This window comes from Apodemus sylvaticus, chromosome 5, assembly GCF_947179515.1.
Source record: "Apodemus sylvaticus chromosome 5, mApoSyl1.1, whole genome shotgun sequence".
In the NCBI taxonomy this organism is placed as follows: Eukaryota; Metazoa; Chordata; class Mammalia; order Rodentia; family Muridae; genus Apodemus; species Apodemus sylvaticus.
In genome coordinates, this window is record NC_067476.1 from 13,835,248 (window position 1) to 13,854,192 (window position 18,945).

Genomic DNA, 18,945 nt, shown 5'->3' on the forward strand with positions numbered 1-18,945 from the left:
TACATGCTGTCCCTTCTGAGTGACAAGGCACCTTGGTCTGTACATGCAGTTCCTTCTCTGCTGACTCTGAACATTAGGAGTCAGAGATTCTCTCTGATTACCTCAAGACTAGACCTCATAGATCTGAAAAATTACCCTAAAAACCCTCAGTGATGATGACCCACCAATGAATAAAATGATAGTTAAGGAAACTTTCTTGTTAAGGCATTGCCACACCTCCTTCCCTGTAACCACCACATGGTAAAAGTGACACACAGCCGAAGTACCAGCGCCAAACAAGTTTTATATTTATTTTATTTTCAAAGGAAAAGTAAGCAAGAAATCTTATTAAAACTATTTATTCCTTGTATACAAATAATACAATTCAATGATTCTAAATGACTTATTTTTTAGAGACTACCCAAGTTACCTAAAATTTTGAGGCAAAATCAGGTAAGGAAAAAGAAAATGTGGTTAAGAGAATCTGGAATCATTTTCGCTTCATTTTATTTTTAAATGAGGTCGTGAGCGTACCCATGGAAATGTCGAGAAAACAAGCCTTGGCCTTGCAGCAAAGACTCTGGTACCCAGGGGACTCGGGAAGCATGAGCGCCGGGTCCGCGTGGCATTAAGTAGAGACAACACTGCTGATGGCCAGGCTGTGCCACACTCCATGGTAGCTCTGGGAAGACGGACGTCCTGCAGCGTGGAGCATGGATGGAACCATGTGCCTTGAGAAATTCTGCTCTGTCTTGGACGGAAGGATCAGTCAGCTCCTTCTATCGCCATTGTGGCAACAGGTCTCACGTAGTACGGACCTTCACTGAGGTACGCTCTGAGCCTCAGATAATTTGAGTTCCCAAAGATCTCTGCAACTGTCTTGGAATTAGCAAGTGCTTTTACCAGTTCGTATTTGGCATCCTTTGAAGCTTTGTCATGTTCCACAGACCGGTCCATCACAAATTCTATAAAACCTGGACTATTAAACATAAGTCTCTGAGCCCAGGGCTGGTTTGCAATAGCCTGAAATTGAAGGCAGAAGAGAATGCAGTTTATGGGTGAGTTCCTGAGCAGACAACACAGAGACACATGTGATAACACAAACCTGAAAAGCAGCTCCCTTTGTCCAAGTAAACACATTTCTGAGAAACATTTTAAAAAATTCTATATATTAAGAGCTTTGTGCCAGGCAGTGGTGGCGCACGCCTGTAATCCCAGCACTCGGGAGGCAGAGGCAGGCGGATCTCTGAGTTCGAGGCCAGCCTGGTCTACAGAGTGAGCACCAGGACAGCCAGGGCTACACAGAGAAACCCTGTCTCAAAAAAAACAAATCCAAAAACAAAAACAAGAGCTTTGTATGGGGCTGGAGAGATGGCTCAGCAGTTAAGAGCACTGACTGCTCTTCCAGAGGTTCTGAATTCAATTCCCAGCAACCACATGGTGGCTCACAACCATCTGTAATGGAATCTGATGCCCCCTTCTGGTGTCTGAAGACAGCTATAGTGAACTTATATACATAAAATAAATAAATACAAGAAAAATTATACATAAGAAAGGTTTGCATACAGAGATGTTCATTACAATGTAAAAGCTTTATATGTCTAATAATGGGCCTGGTTAAGTAAATTATTGCCCATTGTAATAAAGACTTAAGACTTAATTATTTACAAGAAACACCTAACAGACAGCAGGAGTAAATCTTCCACATAAAAGATGTATAACAGTGGTTCTCAACCTTCCTAATGCTGTTGCTGTGGCCCTTTAATACAGTTCCACATTTTGTAGCCCCCCCCCTGTCACTTCATAACTGTAGTTTTGCTACTGTTATGAATCGTAATGTAAATGTTTTAGGAGACACATTTGCCAAAGGGGTTGCAACCTACAGGATGAAAACTGCTGACAGAGAACTAGTTTCTAGACAAAACTGAAACAAAGCAAAAACGAAGAGCAAAACCAGAGAAAACAATGTTGCTTCAGATATGCACGCGTGCACCTCCCCCCCCCCTCTCTCTCTCCATTTTTCAGGATAGGGTTTCTCTGTGTAGCCTTGGTATATTGGAACTCACTCTGTAGACCAGGCTGGCCTCAAACTTAGCTATCTGCCTGTTTCTGCCTCCCAAGTGCTGGGATTAAAGGTGCACTACCACCCCAAGCAGGGACACTCTTAAACTTGTATACAAGACAATCCTTTGGTACTGTGGTACTATTTGTACAGATATATTTAAATCTTAATTTGCATTGTGACTAGCCAAAGGAACGCCAACTTTCCAATGATCTCTTTTAAACCAGATGGATTTTAAAACCAAAGTGTGAGAATATGTATGACCTGTACTGCATGTAGTAGTATCATCCCCACCATCCTGTAAGGCCTGCAGCCTGTAAAACCTGTATCATCTGTAGTGGTGATCAGACTTCGGGACAGAGGACCACAGATGGGACCAGGCATCAGTAAGGAGCACACAGCAAACGCTTTCTTCAGGAAATACTGAAGTCAAATGAATAAATAGTAAGACCAGGATGAGAGGCAAGCACCCAACTGTGGGATTTAAAATTTCCCACTTTTCAGTCTTTAAACTTTTAACTTTAAAAGAATAAGTCAGCAACCTGTATGTCTATCAAAAGCTTAATACTACATTTAGTGTGTTTGTGGCTTAGCTCCTTCCTCTCAAAATGGAATCCTCAGGCCAGCAGCACCAGCCACCCCACCCATTCCATCAGCCCTCAGACAGAAGAACAGGAAGGAACACTGCCATGCCAACGCAGATGACCTCCAAGGCGAAGCACTGAGCACGTGTAAAGTCTTCCTGCTTTGGACCTAAATTGGCAGTGCCCAAACCACTGGAACCTTAAGACCTGCTTTGGGAACTCTTCCTCCCACTCTTCTCAGCAGGGCCTAATGGGCAGCCTGGACCCTTGGTTAAGACCACCAATGTGATTACACTTAGCAAATTGAAAGTATTAGGGCTAAGAAAGTAAACAGACAGTCCCCTTAGGTGGGGAAGGAGTTTATACATAACACATACATGGTGTAATCCTTACCTTAGCTATAATTTTTTTCTTTAAAGATTTATTTATGTATGTGAGTACACTGTCACTGTCTTCATGCACACCAGAAGAGGGCATCGGATCCCATTACAGATGGCTGTGAGCCACCATGTGGGTGCTGGGAATTGAACTCAGGACCTCTGGGAGAGCAATCAGTACTCTTAACTGCTGAGCCATCTCTCCATCCCCTTAGCTATAATTTTCTAACATACTTTGTAACTCTATTTATAGATGGGGAGTTTGAGAAAGGGCCCCCTATCTAACAGGGTAGGAGGAACACTCATGTCTGGTGGGTGAGAATATCATAGATGAGAACCAGGGTCATTTAACTCTACTCTACAAGGCTGAGCAAAGTGTGCTGGAGCTACTTGAATAAATCAGAGGTTCATAAGCAAAGTTAGCAGAGTGTTGAGGTCAGTAACCACAGCCAAGGTCAGAGGTCAGAAAGCAGTATAGCCTGGCATCACCAGAGCACAAGTGCCAGAAGAGAGCGTAGGAGCCAAGGCTGAAACCGAGCAGGGGAAGTCGAGGAGCTGGGTTAACCTGTGATCCACCTGCAGCTCCTTAAACCTCAGACAGCTCTGAACACCCTTCACTGACACCCGTCGCCACATGTGTCTCAGTGGCCACTGATGTAGCAGGGTAAAAACTGCTGTGTGCACACAGAGGCTAGCTCACTCTAGTACTCTGTGCTGAGCTGGTGGTCACAGAAGGACCTGCAGAGAGAGATACCTACTGTGAACACTTTCAAGGCAGCGCAGTGTAGTTCCGGGAAGGGCTGGTTACTGATACCACGGAAGAGCTCCAGGGAGTCTCGAGACAAGGAGGAGAACCAGGATTCTGTCATTCCCAGGAAGTCATCCGTCTGCTGCTCAGGCTACAACACAGAAAGGAAATCCCATGACAAGGTTACCAGGCCTGGAGAAAGCATGCAGTGGAGTCAGAAAGCCTTGTATAAATGGCATTCTGTGAGCTACTCTCGGAGAACCCATCTCCAAAGCCAGGCCAGAAAGTTCCCATTTTTGTTGGATGGGATGAACTAGGGTCACTCTGGTTTGATTACGTTGTAATCCTAAGTTACACTTAAGACATCAGTAATCGAGCTGTTGAGATGGCTCAGCGGGTAAACCCTGGCTGTGTGAGTTTGATAGCCTGAGTTCAATCCCCAGGTCTCATGTAAATAAAGTAGGAGAGAACTGACTCTATAAAGCTGCCCCCCTGCCCCCCAGGTGGCTATATATGTCGCCCCCCTACACGTGTGGCTATATATGTCCCCCCCCCCCCCCCCCGCACGTGTGGCTATATATGTGTTCTCCCCACACACATGTGTGGCTATATATGTCCACCTCTGCTGTAATGCCCTTCTCTCATTCATAATGACAGAGTTTAGGAAGTGTGCAGGGGTTATGTGTACCCTAACTAAAACTAAAGAATCTGATCCCTGTCTGAGGGGACACCTCAGTGACTCTCTACAGTTGGGAGGTCCCAGAGAGCACCTCCGCCATGAAAGCAGGCTATGCCTGTTGCTCTGGGCTGTCCATCATAACTAACAGATAACCCTAATCCTGAAGATGCCCACCGTTTGACTGCAAGTCATAGAGAAATCAGTATCTGGCAAACTTGTTCTTAGCTGACTAGCTTTCACAGAACCATAAACTGCTCTATGCAGGATTCAGGGGAGGAAAGATGTCAGTGTTCTTGCCCAGTGTTGGGCCTGAGCACTGCCACTCTGACCTGCAATGAACACTGTGCCCACTGGCAGAGTGCAATGACTGTTATGAGAAGAACCAAGCCCTCTGACTGGACTGAGGCCAGCTCCAAAGGACAGATTCAGGCTTGGTTCTGTAAACCTTGTCAAAAGGCCACAGCTGTGGGGCTCGACAGATCCCAGCACCCACAAGGAGGCTGTAACTCCAGTTCCAGGGGATCTGAGCCCTCTCATTGCCTCTGTGTGCATTGCACACAAGTGGTACACAGACATATATCCAAGTAAACACCCATACACATAAAATAAAATAAAATAAAATAAAATAAAATAAAATGGCCATGGCTGAGGAAGTCGTGGCCTTGGAGGGTGGGTGCCTCCTACTATATTTTGCCAGCTGCTCATGTTGATGTTCTTAGCTTTGTGCAGCTCTCAGCCCTGGTCAAAGATGCTTCTTTTTGCAACAGGCAGTGAGTGGTTATCGGGAATAAGTGACTTAAACACTCAGTGTAAAGTGAGACATCTGTATCAATCCCCTGCTCCTCACGGCTCAGGGAACACTGCAGACGAGAGGCAGAAAGAACATAAGAGCCGGAAGAGGGGAGTAGAGCTTGGGGTGGCCGCGCCCACTAACTCCTAGGTGCTGTGGGCCCTGCACAAGCCTCAGCCAACCAAAACCCCAATGCAGATGAGGAAGAGCTAGAGGTGGACAGCAGCCAGGGAGGGAGGGGCAATCGTGCATGTGTGGCCATGATCTCAAAGCCTGTGCATCTGGGCAGCACTAATTAGACTCAACGGACATAAGAAGAAAGCAAGCAGATAGTCACGAGGTTGAAGGGGACATTGGAGGAAAAGGAGGGGCCATTGGAAAGGAGTAGATACAATCAAATATACGAATACAATCAAATGTACGAAGCTCTTAAACAATAAACCCAAAAATCCCCTTACAAAGTTTTCATGTCTCCAGTGACATGGTGAAGGTCGCTCTCACTGTCTGGAACTCCCTCTGTAGACCAGGCTGCCATCACTCAGAACACCTGCCTCTGCCTCCCGAGTGGTGGAATTAAAGGTGTACAAAACCACTGCCCTCCTTTGTTTTGTTAGTTCTTGAGACAGGGTTTCTCTCTGTAGCCCTGGCTGGCCTGGAACTCAGATCCTCCCTCCTGAGGGCTGGGATTAAAGGTACGTGCCAGCAGAACATTCTCCTAAACTGACAAATGCCACGCTGGCTCGTCCTCCCAAACACAGCCCGCTGCCCTTCATCAGTTTTTCTGTGTACTTACTGATAAATACAGAAGAGAGGAAACTGCATCCAAGCACCTGATTTTCAGCTCTGTGGAAGCATTCTTTGCCTGATATCCCATTCTCATGAGGATGTGTTCAAAGCGGGTTCCTGTGAAGGACAAGGTGACACATAAAACCGACCATGCACACAGCCAGAGCTGCCCATCGCATGCATTCCCACTGCTGTGCTTGGCACAAGCAGCCGTGTCCAGAGCTGCTCGACAGCCCAGCCTGAGGCAGACAAACCCGCCTCCCTTCTCTCTCCCTGGTACCCACTCATTGCTCTGCTTCTATGAACTTGACCTCCCTATGTGCCTAACATAATCTTGTCTGTGAAATCGTGCACATCCTGCCTTCCAGGCCTGGCTCTTGTCTTAGCAGACTGTCCTCAGACCGCTCTGTGCTGCAGCTTCTGTCACAGCCTCACAAACTTTCACAAAGTAAGATTCTACCATGTCGTGTACATTGTGGGGTTTAGGTTGCTCTGAGCAGACTAATACTGCTGTACACAGGAGCAGACAGACCCCTCGAGTATACTGCTTGAACCTTTGCTTTCCACATTGTCTACCAGGAAGTGAAACTGCTGGTTAATCTGTTTAATTTTTCTGTGGAACTTCCATAAGGTTTTCTAACATCTTAACTCTTGCTATGCTTAAAAAAAAAAAAAAAGGTACTGGCTACCCTACTGGGTATGAAGTGAAAAGCTATGCGTACTTATGCATTATGATTATCAGCCTAAAACATACCATTGGTATATCTGATTCAGCACGGTAAAACATCATGTAGGAGTGCAATCAAAGGCTCCAGTCTGCACAGGCTCGGAAGTCTTGACACAAAATGTTCTGTCTGACTCTCTCTGTGCTTTTGAAATATTCAAGTCCCTCAAGAAGCTGTTGCTATGCTATTTTGATAAATGAGGAATGTGAGGCCCAGAGAAGTTATATAAGTGAAATTCATTCAGCTTCTGTCAGTGTAGAAACTTGGACACAATATGAGCCAGGTCATAAAATCAAGGAAAATATTAGCAGCAAACCGCGTGGTTCTTGTTGGGTGAAAACCTACATATAGCGAGGAGAAAAAGCCACAGCTTTTCAGCAGTAATCACAAGACCCTGGGAGACAAGTTCATGCCAGGGGTAAAGACTGCCACCCGTAAAAGTAGTTTCGACAACAGTCATCCCACAAGCAGATGGACCTTAACATGGAATCCTGGCCAAAAATAACATCTCACAAAAGCCAAGTCAAGTCATACCAACCTGTCTTCTGTAAAACTTGCTTTCCTTCAACACTGGATCCTAGGATTCCAACTGTGTCTAAAGCTACACCAATCATAGTGGGGTCTTGACTATCCGCCATTTCAAATACTTTCTCCAGAAAAACAGGGTAGCGCTCACAGATCTGCTGAGGACTATCCATGATGGCCAGGTTTCCAAAAAACTTCACAAACCCTAAAATATTTACAAAAATGTACTTTAGGAGAGGGATAAGAAACACAAATTGGGGGCTCCGTGTCTCCACAGGAATATCAGTAACTGCAGGCAGGAGGAGGAGACAGATAAACACTGTGCAGCCAGCAGGGGAGAGCCCGAGAACAAAATAGCCCAAGGCGTCAACGCCTGAGGGCAGAGGTAGAGGACTATCTGTGCCTTACAGGCTGGCCTCGTTATACATGGCTTTACAGCCAGGGAGGAAGAGAAGGAAATGGAGGGGGAGAGACAGGGAAGGAGGGAGGGAGAGAGGACATGGGCACACCAATGGATACCAATGGTAGGGATGCAAGCTTGAAGACATCACTGGCAGGAACTGTCCACCAGGTGCAATCACTGTAAATTTCAGCAGACCGCCTCAAAGGGCGTAAATGCCTTTCAGGAGCCAGTATACTCAGACATTGGAAGAGCTGCTCTCACCTGGCAGATAGAAGCCAGAGAAAGGGTCTGAATCTGCGCCAACAATTATATTGGATATCTTGTCAATGACTCCTTCTTGAGCAAGGTATTGTCGTCCGTGATGGGTATATGCTAGTGACGTCACCATTTCTATACAGGTGGCTCTAAAGTCAAAAAGGACCAAAATGAAGAGCATTTTAAAACTGAGTTCACATGGGGTCTATTTTATTTAATTATTCTCACCAAATCTGAAAGGTTCCTTCTTCAGATGAGGATACAAGAGTGACACCATTTTCCAAGCTTATTAGGTAGAGTTCAGATCTGAGGCCTGATTGGAGACCCAATACTATTTCTGTAACATATTTGTTTCCTAAGAGATTTATTTTAAAAATAATTTGAAAAACCAAACAGATACAAGAACAGAGCCACATGAGCTACACCATGCACCTATAACTGTTTTTAGAATTATCAACATTTTATCTTTTTTTCCACTGAACTATTTTAAAGAAAGCTTTCCATCTTGCATTTACCCCATATATGTCTGTAAAAGCAGCAACATTTTCTCAGACAGTAATTACCACACATGAGTAATCCTTCAGTCCCTTCTGGCACGCAGTTACAATAAATAACTAGCACAGTTTAGCTGAGGCTGAGCTTAGCGCCTGACCTCATCAGGATTACACCCTTATTCATTTGATCAAGACATGAAAATGCACTGAGCGGTGGTGGCACATACCTTTAATTCTAGCACTCCGGAGGCAGAGGTAGGGAGATCTCTGTGAGTTCGAGGACAGCCAGGGCAACACAGAGAAAACCTGTCTCCCCCCAAAAAGAGTCAGTGACCAATGTATATATATGGATTTAACAAATCCAGTCACACTAGAGAAGAAAGATAACCAGAAAGTCATTAAATACAGAAATACCTATATACAAAGATGGCAATTACCATGCTATTATAACAGCAAAGGCACAGGCATAAGCACCCAGCAGTGAAGAAGTTGATGAATATGGCAAACACTGGGCAATATTAAGATAACCTGGGAGCAGGAACAACAGGAGCTCTAAGAGACACAGCTAACACTCAGCAAGGACCCCCACTAGCCATTATATTGGTTTGTATGGTTAATTTACTTAATCCTCATATATTCTTTATAGAATTGTTCTCAGTAACAAAGAAACCGAGGATGTCAGACATGGTCTCACTGGCTGGTAACTCCAACTACATGGGAGGCTGAGACAGGAGGATAAGTTCAAGGCTCACCTGGATTACATGTGGGCTCAAAGCTAGCCTGGGCAATTAGGTGAGACCATATCTCAAAATAAAAAAAGGAAATGGGGTAGGGATATAGCTCAGTGGTAGAGTGATTGTAAGTCCTGAGTTCAATCCCTAATACTGCAGCAAAAGAAAAAGGAACTGTGTACAGAAATGCTACAGTCATTTGTCCAAGGCCAAGCAGGTAGAGGTCTAAGAGCTATGAAGCTCAAGTCTTCATTCTTTTAAAAACTCGGTATTTCTTCTATCACGCCATAGTGCTATTTGATAACACCTCTTGGCAAGATGCTAAAAGGGCATATATCAAAGCGGTTCATAACAGTTTAAGTTACATATATTGTAACATATTAATCAAAGAGTAAACTTTGAGACAGAGGATATAGTTATTTGAAAAACAGCTAAGAAAATCTTGGAGGACTTTACAAAGCTAAATGTATTACCATGATAAAAAAGGCCATTTCCTAAAATGCTTCCTGAGGGTACCGAGCACTGAGACCGTAGCAGTGCAGTCTCCAGCAGCACAGAGGCCGCAATAAGCCCCACAGTTGCTTTGTGGCCCGGTCCTCTAAGGAGCAAAGGGCTTTTCACCTGAGAGCTCTCCCGGTCTACCTACCTGACTAGCACATCCTCGCCAGTCAGTTCCTTTAGGAGCTGGGTCACCAGGCCACTTGTGGAACAGTAGTTTAAAGATTCTGACGACACAGAAGATATATCTATAATTAGCTGAGAGAACAGAAAGAAAAAAGGTCAAAAAGGTCCAATCTGTTAGCTCTCATTTTAAATTAAATGCAGAACTATATATGGAACTGAGTTATTAACGATTCAGGATTTGTTTCTAGAAAAACTTCATTGAACATAAAACAAATTACTTTTGTAGAAGTATTCCAGTGCATTTAGGTATATGTGTCCCTTCCACCAAGAAAGCATTAATCAGGGCATAAGGCTTGCATTAGCAACAAACATAAAAATGACTCATTCAAAGCAATACACACACACACACACACACACACACACACAGTAGTAGAACTTCCCTAATATGTCCAAGGCCTGTACCTAAGTGACACAACCCAAAACTGTATCGTGTATCTGTCTGTCACATGTTCGTTTGACAAGCACGTCCTGAAAGCTTAAGGAGAGACAAAGGATACTGAAAGCCTTAACAGATGTGGCGGAATCAAGGATTTTTGGTTTTACATCTTCACTGAATTATTTTGTGGAGGGGAGTATGTGTGTAAGGGAGGTGGGCTCAAAAGACAACCTGTGGGAGTCGGGTCTCTCCCGCTACCCTAGTGTTCTGAGGATCAAACTTGGGTCATCAGGCTTGGCAGCAAGTGCCTTTCCTCACCATGGCCCAAAGATCATTCTTATACACGCTACAAACATACTTTACAGGACCAACACATGTAATTTAATGTATCAATTAAAATATAATTTGGGGAAATCATACTGATTGCATTTAAGAGAAATCAAGGATGAGAAAAATGAAGGGCGATTCATCTGGATGCAAATACAGTACAAAGTGGCACTGGGAGGTTGGCCTCAGGTGGCAGCAGCTATGATGCCAAGGAGACACACAGCTTCAGTAAAGCTGACAGGGTGGGAAAGAGCGAGGTCAAGGCCTAGGACCCATCAGCCACAGAGGGAATGGACAGACAGACCAGGACTTCAGTTCGGGCAAGCACGTGAGGAACAGTGAATAAGCAGTTCCACGGAGGCCGACAGTCTTAACTCAGGAGACAGGTGTGGGTGAGAAGCTCATGAGACAAAGTCTGACCATGCAGGTGGGAACTGAAATCTCAAGAATAAAATCTGTCTGAGTGTGATGTGCCGCAGACGCCGGGATTTACTTCACTCCTGCAGTTTCAACAGGCAAAAGTCCAGTAAGGAGCAATGAACCAGAAACAGAAAGACAAGGGAAAACCAGAGCATGCAAAGGCAGTAAGTTAAACATGGGGAGGGACTTAGATTACACATGGTTTCATTTTTAGATATGCTACTTATTTATATGTGTGGACTAGGATCAAATACTTCTTCAATCTTCAGTAGCGAGATTACCAACATATAACATTATAGTATTACTTAGTTACACTGGGGCTAAGAAAAATGGTCACTAACGTGCATGCATAGAAGCACGGGGATGCATGTTATAAACACCAGGTGTACCAGCATGCATCGTAATCCCAATGCTGGGTAAGAAAGACGGCAGGTCCCTGGCGCTTGTCAGCCAGGCAGGTTGGTGGAATCAGTGGGTTCCAGGGCAACCAGACCATGTCTTAAAGAACAAGGCAGACCTGAGGAATGAGACTGACCTCTGGGCTCAACATGCACACATGTACACACCAAGTGTAAGCACATGAAAGGAACTAATGACAGCATGTGTGAGGCTTTTAGCAGTGTTCAACAGAAAACTGGCGGAAGGAAGAAGCATTCTTCCCACTAAGAGAACTGACTTTTTCTCAGTCTTGAGTCAGGTGTAATCCATACACCGCACTGGAAGTATGTTTATGACATTCTCCCATGAGGCCATGAACACACCCCAGAGATCCCACATATAGGAGCCCACAGACTATATACTCAATGAACGTGTATAGTGGAGCCACCTTGGCGTCCTCTGTAATGTACTCCGCTGTTTTGGAAGCATTAGGAAGTGTGCTTTTAGTCTTACCTCATATACCCTGTATCGAACAATGTCGTTTGTTTTCATTACATTTTTCAAATCATCCAGCAAATTACTTTCAAATAGAGCTTCCAGTCCAGCTTGGGTTAGTGATATTCTTGACAGAGATTTAATAGCCTTACACAGAAAGAAAACATTTGTCAGAAAGTACAGGAGATTTTTATCTACTTCTTGAGTCCAGTGTAAAACTTAGAACATAAAATACCCTAATCCAACAGGTATTCCTGTTTTTGCTACTGTTATTTGTAACTGGAAAACACCGAAATGTACATGTGATAGGTGTCACAGACAGACGGGTGTCTGAGCAGCTCAGTGTTGTTTGACACATTTACACAAGGCTGAAGGGTCGCTTTTCCCTTGACCCTACAAACCATGCAGTAAGCTTCCTTACTGACTTTAGGACACCAGTGACTGCACAGCTGGCTGACAGTTCTAGTGAACTCACCGCTTTAGCAACAGATAAATTCTCTCCACCAATGCAATAAACAATCTGTTTCAACAGTTCAGCATTATTCAGAACCTCAGTAACAGCTTCCGGATTTTCAACAATTCTTCCAATCTGGAAAGAAAAAAGCAGAGAGACACTTTTCCCAAACAGAACATGTAAACACAGGATATTTGTATTTTTCAGTGTGTAATTTACAAGTAGTTATTAAAGCTATCACAAAACTACTACAACTTCACAATGATACAAGCTCACGAAAGCCAAACACACACAGGGCATAATCATGCTTTTGAATGGAAAGGAACAAGAAGTAGCAGGCAAAGAGCAGAGACAGCAGGAGTTAAACCAGTATGTTGAATTTTAGTTGCACATATCTTGGATAAATTACCTTGAGTTTTTTTTTAAAGCAAAATAAGAATATAATTTTTAACTCTAGGGCAGTAAGACGATTAAGTGGATGAGGCACAGTACCTGCTACCGTGCTACGGTCTCTGGCATTATTGTGGGGGAATGACTAAATACCACCTTTTCACCCACCCACACTGCAAACACAGAGAAGAGAAGGGAAAACCGTGGACTGTCTGCTGGGTAGCCAGCTGCAGGTGCCCAACACACATGACCCCAGCAGCGGCTCACACAAGTGCTATGACCTCTGGCTGCCAGATCAGAGCCACTATTATATAATGTTTTGGCTTTATGAAGTTTACACTTGGGTCAAGCTTCTCCAATACAACATAATATAACAAAACAAAGTAACTTCTAAACACCTAAAAATCAGTTTCGACAGACCAGGAGCTCCTTACAGGTTTCTCTTGTTACCTCACACAGCAATGGCAGGACACCTGGCGTGTCCAAGGACTTCAGTGAGCGACTGAGATGTTTCTGCATTTAGCACTGTGATTCCATACCTGGGACAGAGTGAGGGTTTTTACAGAGTCATCAGGGTGAGTCAGTCCCCTCTGCAGGTCAAGCCTGAGGTTCCTGGCCAAGTGAATTGGCTCCACAGCTTGGAGCAGCCTCTCCAGAATGGAGACACACAAAGCAGTCTGTTCCCTAAAGGAGACAGCACAGACCTCATTCAGATCATGTCAGACTGGAGACAACAACCTAACACCCAAAGCTTGGCTCACTGACAATTTCTCCTGAAGATTTTCTTCAAAGAAGCAGATCCTAGTCACTCATTAGTCTATCTTTGCACTAAATCCTTTACGATGCCTGTGTTGGAGCTTCAGGGACAGATAGGACATCTTGTCTAGAGTGAGAATCTTAGAAAGCTCACTCTAAAAGACACACACACACACACACACACACACACTAAGATAGAGGGACAGATAGGGCATCTTGTCTAGAGTGAGCATCTTAGAAAGCTCACTCTAAAAGAAGACACACACACACACACACACACACACCACACACAGATAGACAAAGTATAGATGAATGCTGTAAGCCAGGGATAGCTGTAGCAGATTAAAAGTAAGTTTGCAAGGTATGGGTAAGATTTTCAGGAGCAGTAATGCTGAACTAGGTTTTAGGCAAGAACCAGGAATGAAAGGCATTTCAGAAGCAGAGGGAGTAGCAGCCTATAAGAACACAGAGAAAAAAAATACTGCACTAACACTTCAAAGAAGCCTTAGGTAGCATGCTATGCCTGGGGTGAGGACCAGGGAGGGGTAGAGGGTGGAAGGGTGATGAGTGGTAAAGATGAGTGGTAAAAACAAAACTAAGAGTCTCGTATGCCTCCCTTGAAATGCAGGCTTTTCCAGAGAAGCAATGCCAAGTGATTCGGTGACTTTAAGCAGGGAACAGACACAGGACAGTTAGTTAGCTTACAGCAATCTCTGGGGGGCAGGGATGGGACACAGTGGTAGAACACACACTTAGCATGTACAAAGTCCTGGGCCAACTCCTAAGGCCAACACGACAGAAAGATCAAAAGAAGGCATGAAAAAGGAAGAAAGAGCAGCCACTCCGCAGCATGTTAGAGAGATTGTTCAAGTAGAAAGCAGCTGACGGATGTGGAAGGTGACGAAGGAGAGAAACAGAGCAGCAACAAAGGTGGGGAAGAGGGAAAAGGCTTGAAAGCTACCAGAGAGGTGAAGGATTGGAGCTTCACAACTACTCGCTGTTTGTATGGATCTTGTTCCCAGAACAATTTACTTGCTGCTTAATAAGCAATATAAATAAATGGGCTAATTTACGTCTGAAGCCAGTACTGAAGTAAACTGGCCTAACTTCCCAGGACTGCACTAAGAATACAAATCCAAAGCCCTACAGATGAACACACTTGAGTGGGTAAAGCATGTGCTCTGTAAGCGAGGAGCTGAGGTGGGATTCCCAGAACCTACAGGAACTGGATGGCTCAGTGAAAAGGCTTGCAATGCCCAATGACTCGCAGAACCCATGGAAAACCCTGCATTATATATAGTACTATGCATCTGGCAGTAGAATCAGCAGGGTGCTTATAGGCCAGCTAGCTTGGAGCAGTGGTTCTCACCCTGTGGGTCACAGCCTCTTTGTGGGGTGGACCAACCTTTTCACAGGGGTTATCTAAGATCATCGGAACACAGATATTTACACTACAATCCACAACAGTAGCAAAATTACAGTTATGAAGTAACAACAAAATCATTTTATGGTTGGGGGTCATCACAACATAAAGAACTGTATCTCAGAGTTGTAGCATTAGGATGGTTGAGAGCCACTGACCAGGAGTCCAACAGGCCGTAACAGGGGAAAAAACAAAAACAAAATAAACAAACAAACAAAAAATAGAGGTCCTACCTCAACAAGTTGGAAGATGTTTAGAGACTCGCTGAAGTTTTCTATGTATGCACACATGCATGCCATGGTGCATGTATGCACTGGAGCATGCACACATACACTTGCATGCTCCTTCTCCCTCACTCTCTAGAAGAATTTTTAAAAGCACTGATGGTTAAACTGTTAAACTGTATTGTGTATAAACTGTAGCAGGTCCTATGTGACCCTCAGCTGCTGAACAAGCTTTAGGTGGTAAGTCCATCATTCTTGTTTGACTTCTATGGTGCGTATCAGTGATTTTAGGTGTTAATTTCCCTCATGCAAAGCGTCAAGATTATAAATTTATAGCAACGAAACCAGAACCCGAATCAGCATAATCTCTTGTGTGGTCTAGCCAAGGTAACAGTACTGTAATGTGGAGACTACAATCCTATCAGAGAAGAATCACTCTAACAAACTGCAACCGCCATATATAGCACATATCAGCTCTAAATGTCCATTACAATTGCTTCCTAGAATACCACCCCAACATGCAGCAAACTGTCTTTTCCATTTACTTTATTCCCAAACTTCCCAACTTGTTGCCAACCTGCAGGATGACTTTTCAAAGTCTTTTCACTTTCAATATGAAAAGCTGGCTAGTGAGGAGCCCTGGGAGATAGCCTGAGCTACATACTGAGTTTGAGACCACCTTTATATAGCCAGATCCTATCTCAAAACAAACAACAAAGCAAAACAAACTAACAACAAAAATTGGACCCAGTACCCTCTTTAAAGGCTGTAGGCCTGCCTCATCTTGTATTTAGCGTGTATTTTGTGTATTTCAGGGAAGATGCCAAGAGGAACAAATGGGGTTCCTGTCTTCAGAGATCTGAGAAACCACAAAGTCATACACAGAACTATAACAAGGGAAAGGGGCCCAGAATTATAAACAGAAAAATGATGATGTCACTACGGTGTCTGAGGAAGAGCCACTTGCAGCTGGAGAAAGCCTTTCTGGAGAGATGGCACACTGGCTGCTCCCTCAGTCAGTAGAACTGGTGCGAGTGGAAATCAGAAAATGCAAGTCATGCTCCAGGAACGTTAGTGGTGTTAACGTGGTAGTGGAACAGAGGAGCCCAGTGGAGTAAATGAGGAAGATCAGCCTGGAAAAGCAGACTGGAAAGATACCAGAAAGGGCCCAAAATACCAAACTACACAATCATGATTTCACACCGTAGGCAAGGGTGGACAAGCCAAGCCAACTGACCTGAGACATTAATTCTGGTTGTAGGGTGAGGGCTAGTCAGAAAAGGAAAATAACCATTAAGACACTGATTGTTAAAACCAGCTCAGCAGATGTAGCAAGAGGAAGAGAATGAGAGCTTATACTGAGGAGAGGTGGCATAACAGATGGAAGAATGCACACTGAAAGCATTCAGTGTTGACTGACTGGAGTTCACTATCTTTCCAAATTAAAATTCAAAGGGAAAAATACATTAAATGATCCAGTTACCAAATACAAGACGTTTTTAATTTAATGCTATGGATGCATATTAAATCAAAAGTTGCTATCCTAACATTTTAACTCCAGACGCAACAGTAATAATTTCTACATATAATCCTGGGTTGTGCAGTTTACTCTCGTTTGTAAGGGGTTTATTCATAAGCTTTACAGTTTTCCTTTTTTACATTCGACATTTTCATATTCACTCACATACACAGAAACTTAAATAGCTGCACAACGTTACGCAGCTATAATTTATGGTCTTAATATGGTTGTTTCTAGTTTAAAGTTTTGCTGTCTCAGAAACCTGTTATACCGTACATTTTAATTCAAGTGGACAAGCATTCACTGGACACTGAACTTAAAAGGCGTGCGTGCGATGGATCCCGCCACAATAGCAGCAGAAGATGCCTTCTGAGGAGGTGAGCCGTCAAGACCTGGTCAACGCACAGTTGTGGATGTTTCGCAGTTGGACAACGTTGACTTTTCTCTGAAAAACCACTGCAGCCATCCCTACCCAGCCTAGCCCGGGGGTTCTCTCACCGATTGTTCTGGTTAAGCAAGGAGAACAGCGGGCGGAGGCGTAGCTCCGCCGCCTGCTCGCGAAGCTCGTGGAGCGGCACAGCCTGCACCACCGACTGCAGCGCACGAAGTTCCTCCAGCGGCGCCTCCAGCCGCGCCACCTCCCGCAGGAGCGACACAGCCTGCGCCGCCATCTTGCTGGCTCCGGTGTGCCCGCCCACCTACCAGGTTCCTGGTGTGCCTCTCCGACTCTCGCGAGATCTGAGGGAGCGTAGCCTCACAACAGATCTGTCGAGTCTCGCGAGAACCTTGATCAGAGCAGTCACCGCCCCTTTCCTGCGCTAGCCAAGTAACTGAGGATGAGAACGCGCAGGGAATCCGGAGGCTTTGTGCATGCGTTCCGCAAAGGCCTCCGTGGAGGAACCGCGATGAGTGAACCCGAATCCGAGTCCACGTGGGCATCAAGATGAGGTACATGGTCCCCGAAAACTTGGACACAGGCGTGAATAACTTGGACGTGGGGCACCGTTTTGACATCTGTCAGTCAATGGAAAGCCTGATTAAGAGACGTGGGGCGATGTGCAGAGAGCATCTTCGCGATTAGGCGTGTGACGTCATCACCCGAAGGCTCGACACAGCATTTGGTGCGCAGTGGAGGAGCAGGCCGTGGAGGGACTGGCTAGCCTCAGACTCGATGGCCGTTTGCAGCCATGCCAACTGTACATAGAAGTGTCTGGTGGAAACCAGTGGTCAATCCTTGTAAGTTTCGTGAAAGAGAGAGAGAAAAATAAGTTTAAAAATCGCTGCCATCTGCGAAACACCGGATTGTTGGAGAAGAACCATTCATTAAAAGCTAGTTGACAACCATTTCAAGCCTTTGGGCAGAGTTGTAGACTTCGTTTACTCCTCTGTGCCAAGGAGATGAGTCTGTTTTGGAACGCATGGCTTCCTGTGCTTGAAAGAGACACTAATCTAGAAAACTTAGAAGAGACTAAAAATGGGAGGTTCATCTGTGTGTGCGCGCACGTGTCAGGGACTCAGGTGACAAAAAACTCCACGACTTTACAAAGACCCTAATCCCACTTGTCTTTTGGAAAAGGTCAGACTACCCGCTTCCCCATTCTATGCCATGCACACCAAGAAGTATCAGTAACCATTACCTTCTCTTTGTGATACGTCAGGATTATCGTACCCTTGAAGCCTAGAAGCTAATTGGCAGAGAAAAATCTTGAATTAAATGTGCTGGTGATTGTGAGTAGAAGTCCCAAGCATTCAAACGCATTCTTTGTGTACCCTAAATGTTGATACTAGGGTACCTCGCTCTCCCAAACTCCCAGGGGCTTGTTTTCTGTAGCCCCTGGATCATAATATTTTCAAGACATTCAGAATCATTATATCAAAAAAAAAGACACATAGCCAGCCATTTTTAAAGCTTGGTAGAAACTTTAGGAGTATGCTGTGAGTGGCCACACATGTGTTTCCCTAGCACTGATGAGATTTAAAAAGAATGTAGAATTGATTTGGTTAAAATTAATACTAGGAAAAGTGAACCAAGAGTATATCTCTGTAGACAAGAAGCCCAGTCCCTGCAACCACAGATTAAAGATAGTTCTAAGGAAAGTGTATGTGGTGATGCCAGGCCTCAGCCCCCACTGGTTGCAACTGACATGGACTCTGCATGGCTCAGCAGGTAAAGGCAGTTGCTATCCTACTGAAAATCTGATTCCTTATGGCCTAAGGAGAGAGCTGACTCATACACGTTGTCTTCTGGATGCCACCCCGTGGCACATAGTCTAAGTGCTGGCATATGGACCCACACACATACACACATGCTACAACACATATGGAGGTCAGAGGGCAATGTGCTCTCTTTCTATCATTTGG

General features: G+C 44.6%; 1 protein-coding gene across 1 annotated transcript; it reads right to left on the bottom strand.

Moving 5' to 3' along the window:
- Positions 1–322: 322 nt before the first annotated feature.
- On the bottom strand, positions 323–17,291 carry Psmd5 (proteasome 26S subunit, non-ATPase 5). Its single transcript, XM_052182280.1, has 10 exons — positions 17,083–17,291; positions 13,202–13,346; positions 12,294–12,407; positions 11,837–11,965; positions 9,785–9,894; positions 7,920–8,062; positions 7,269–7,460; positions 6,013–6,122; positions 3,761–3,901; positions 323–1,002 (listed from the first exon to the last, which is right to left on the bottom strand). Exons 1-10 carry the CDS (start codon positions 17,253–17,255, stop codon positions 745–747), a joined length of 1,515 nt encoding a protein of 504 aa, XP_052038240.1. The 5' UTR covers positions 17,256–17,291; the 3' UTR covers positions 323–744.
- Between the last annotated feature and the right edge of the window lie 1,654 nt (positions 17,292–18,945).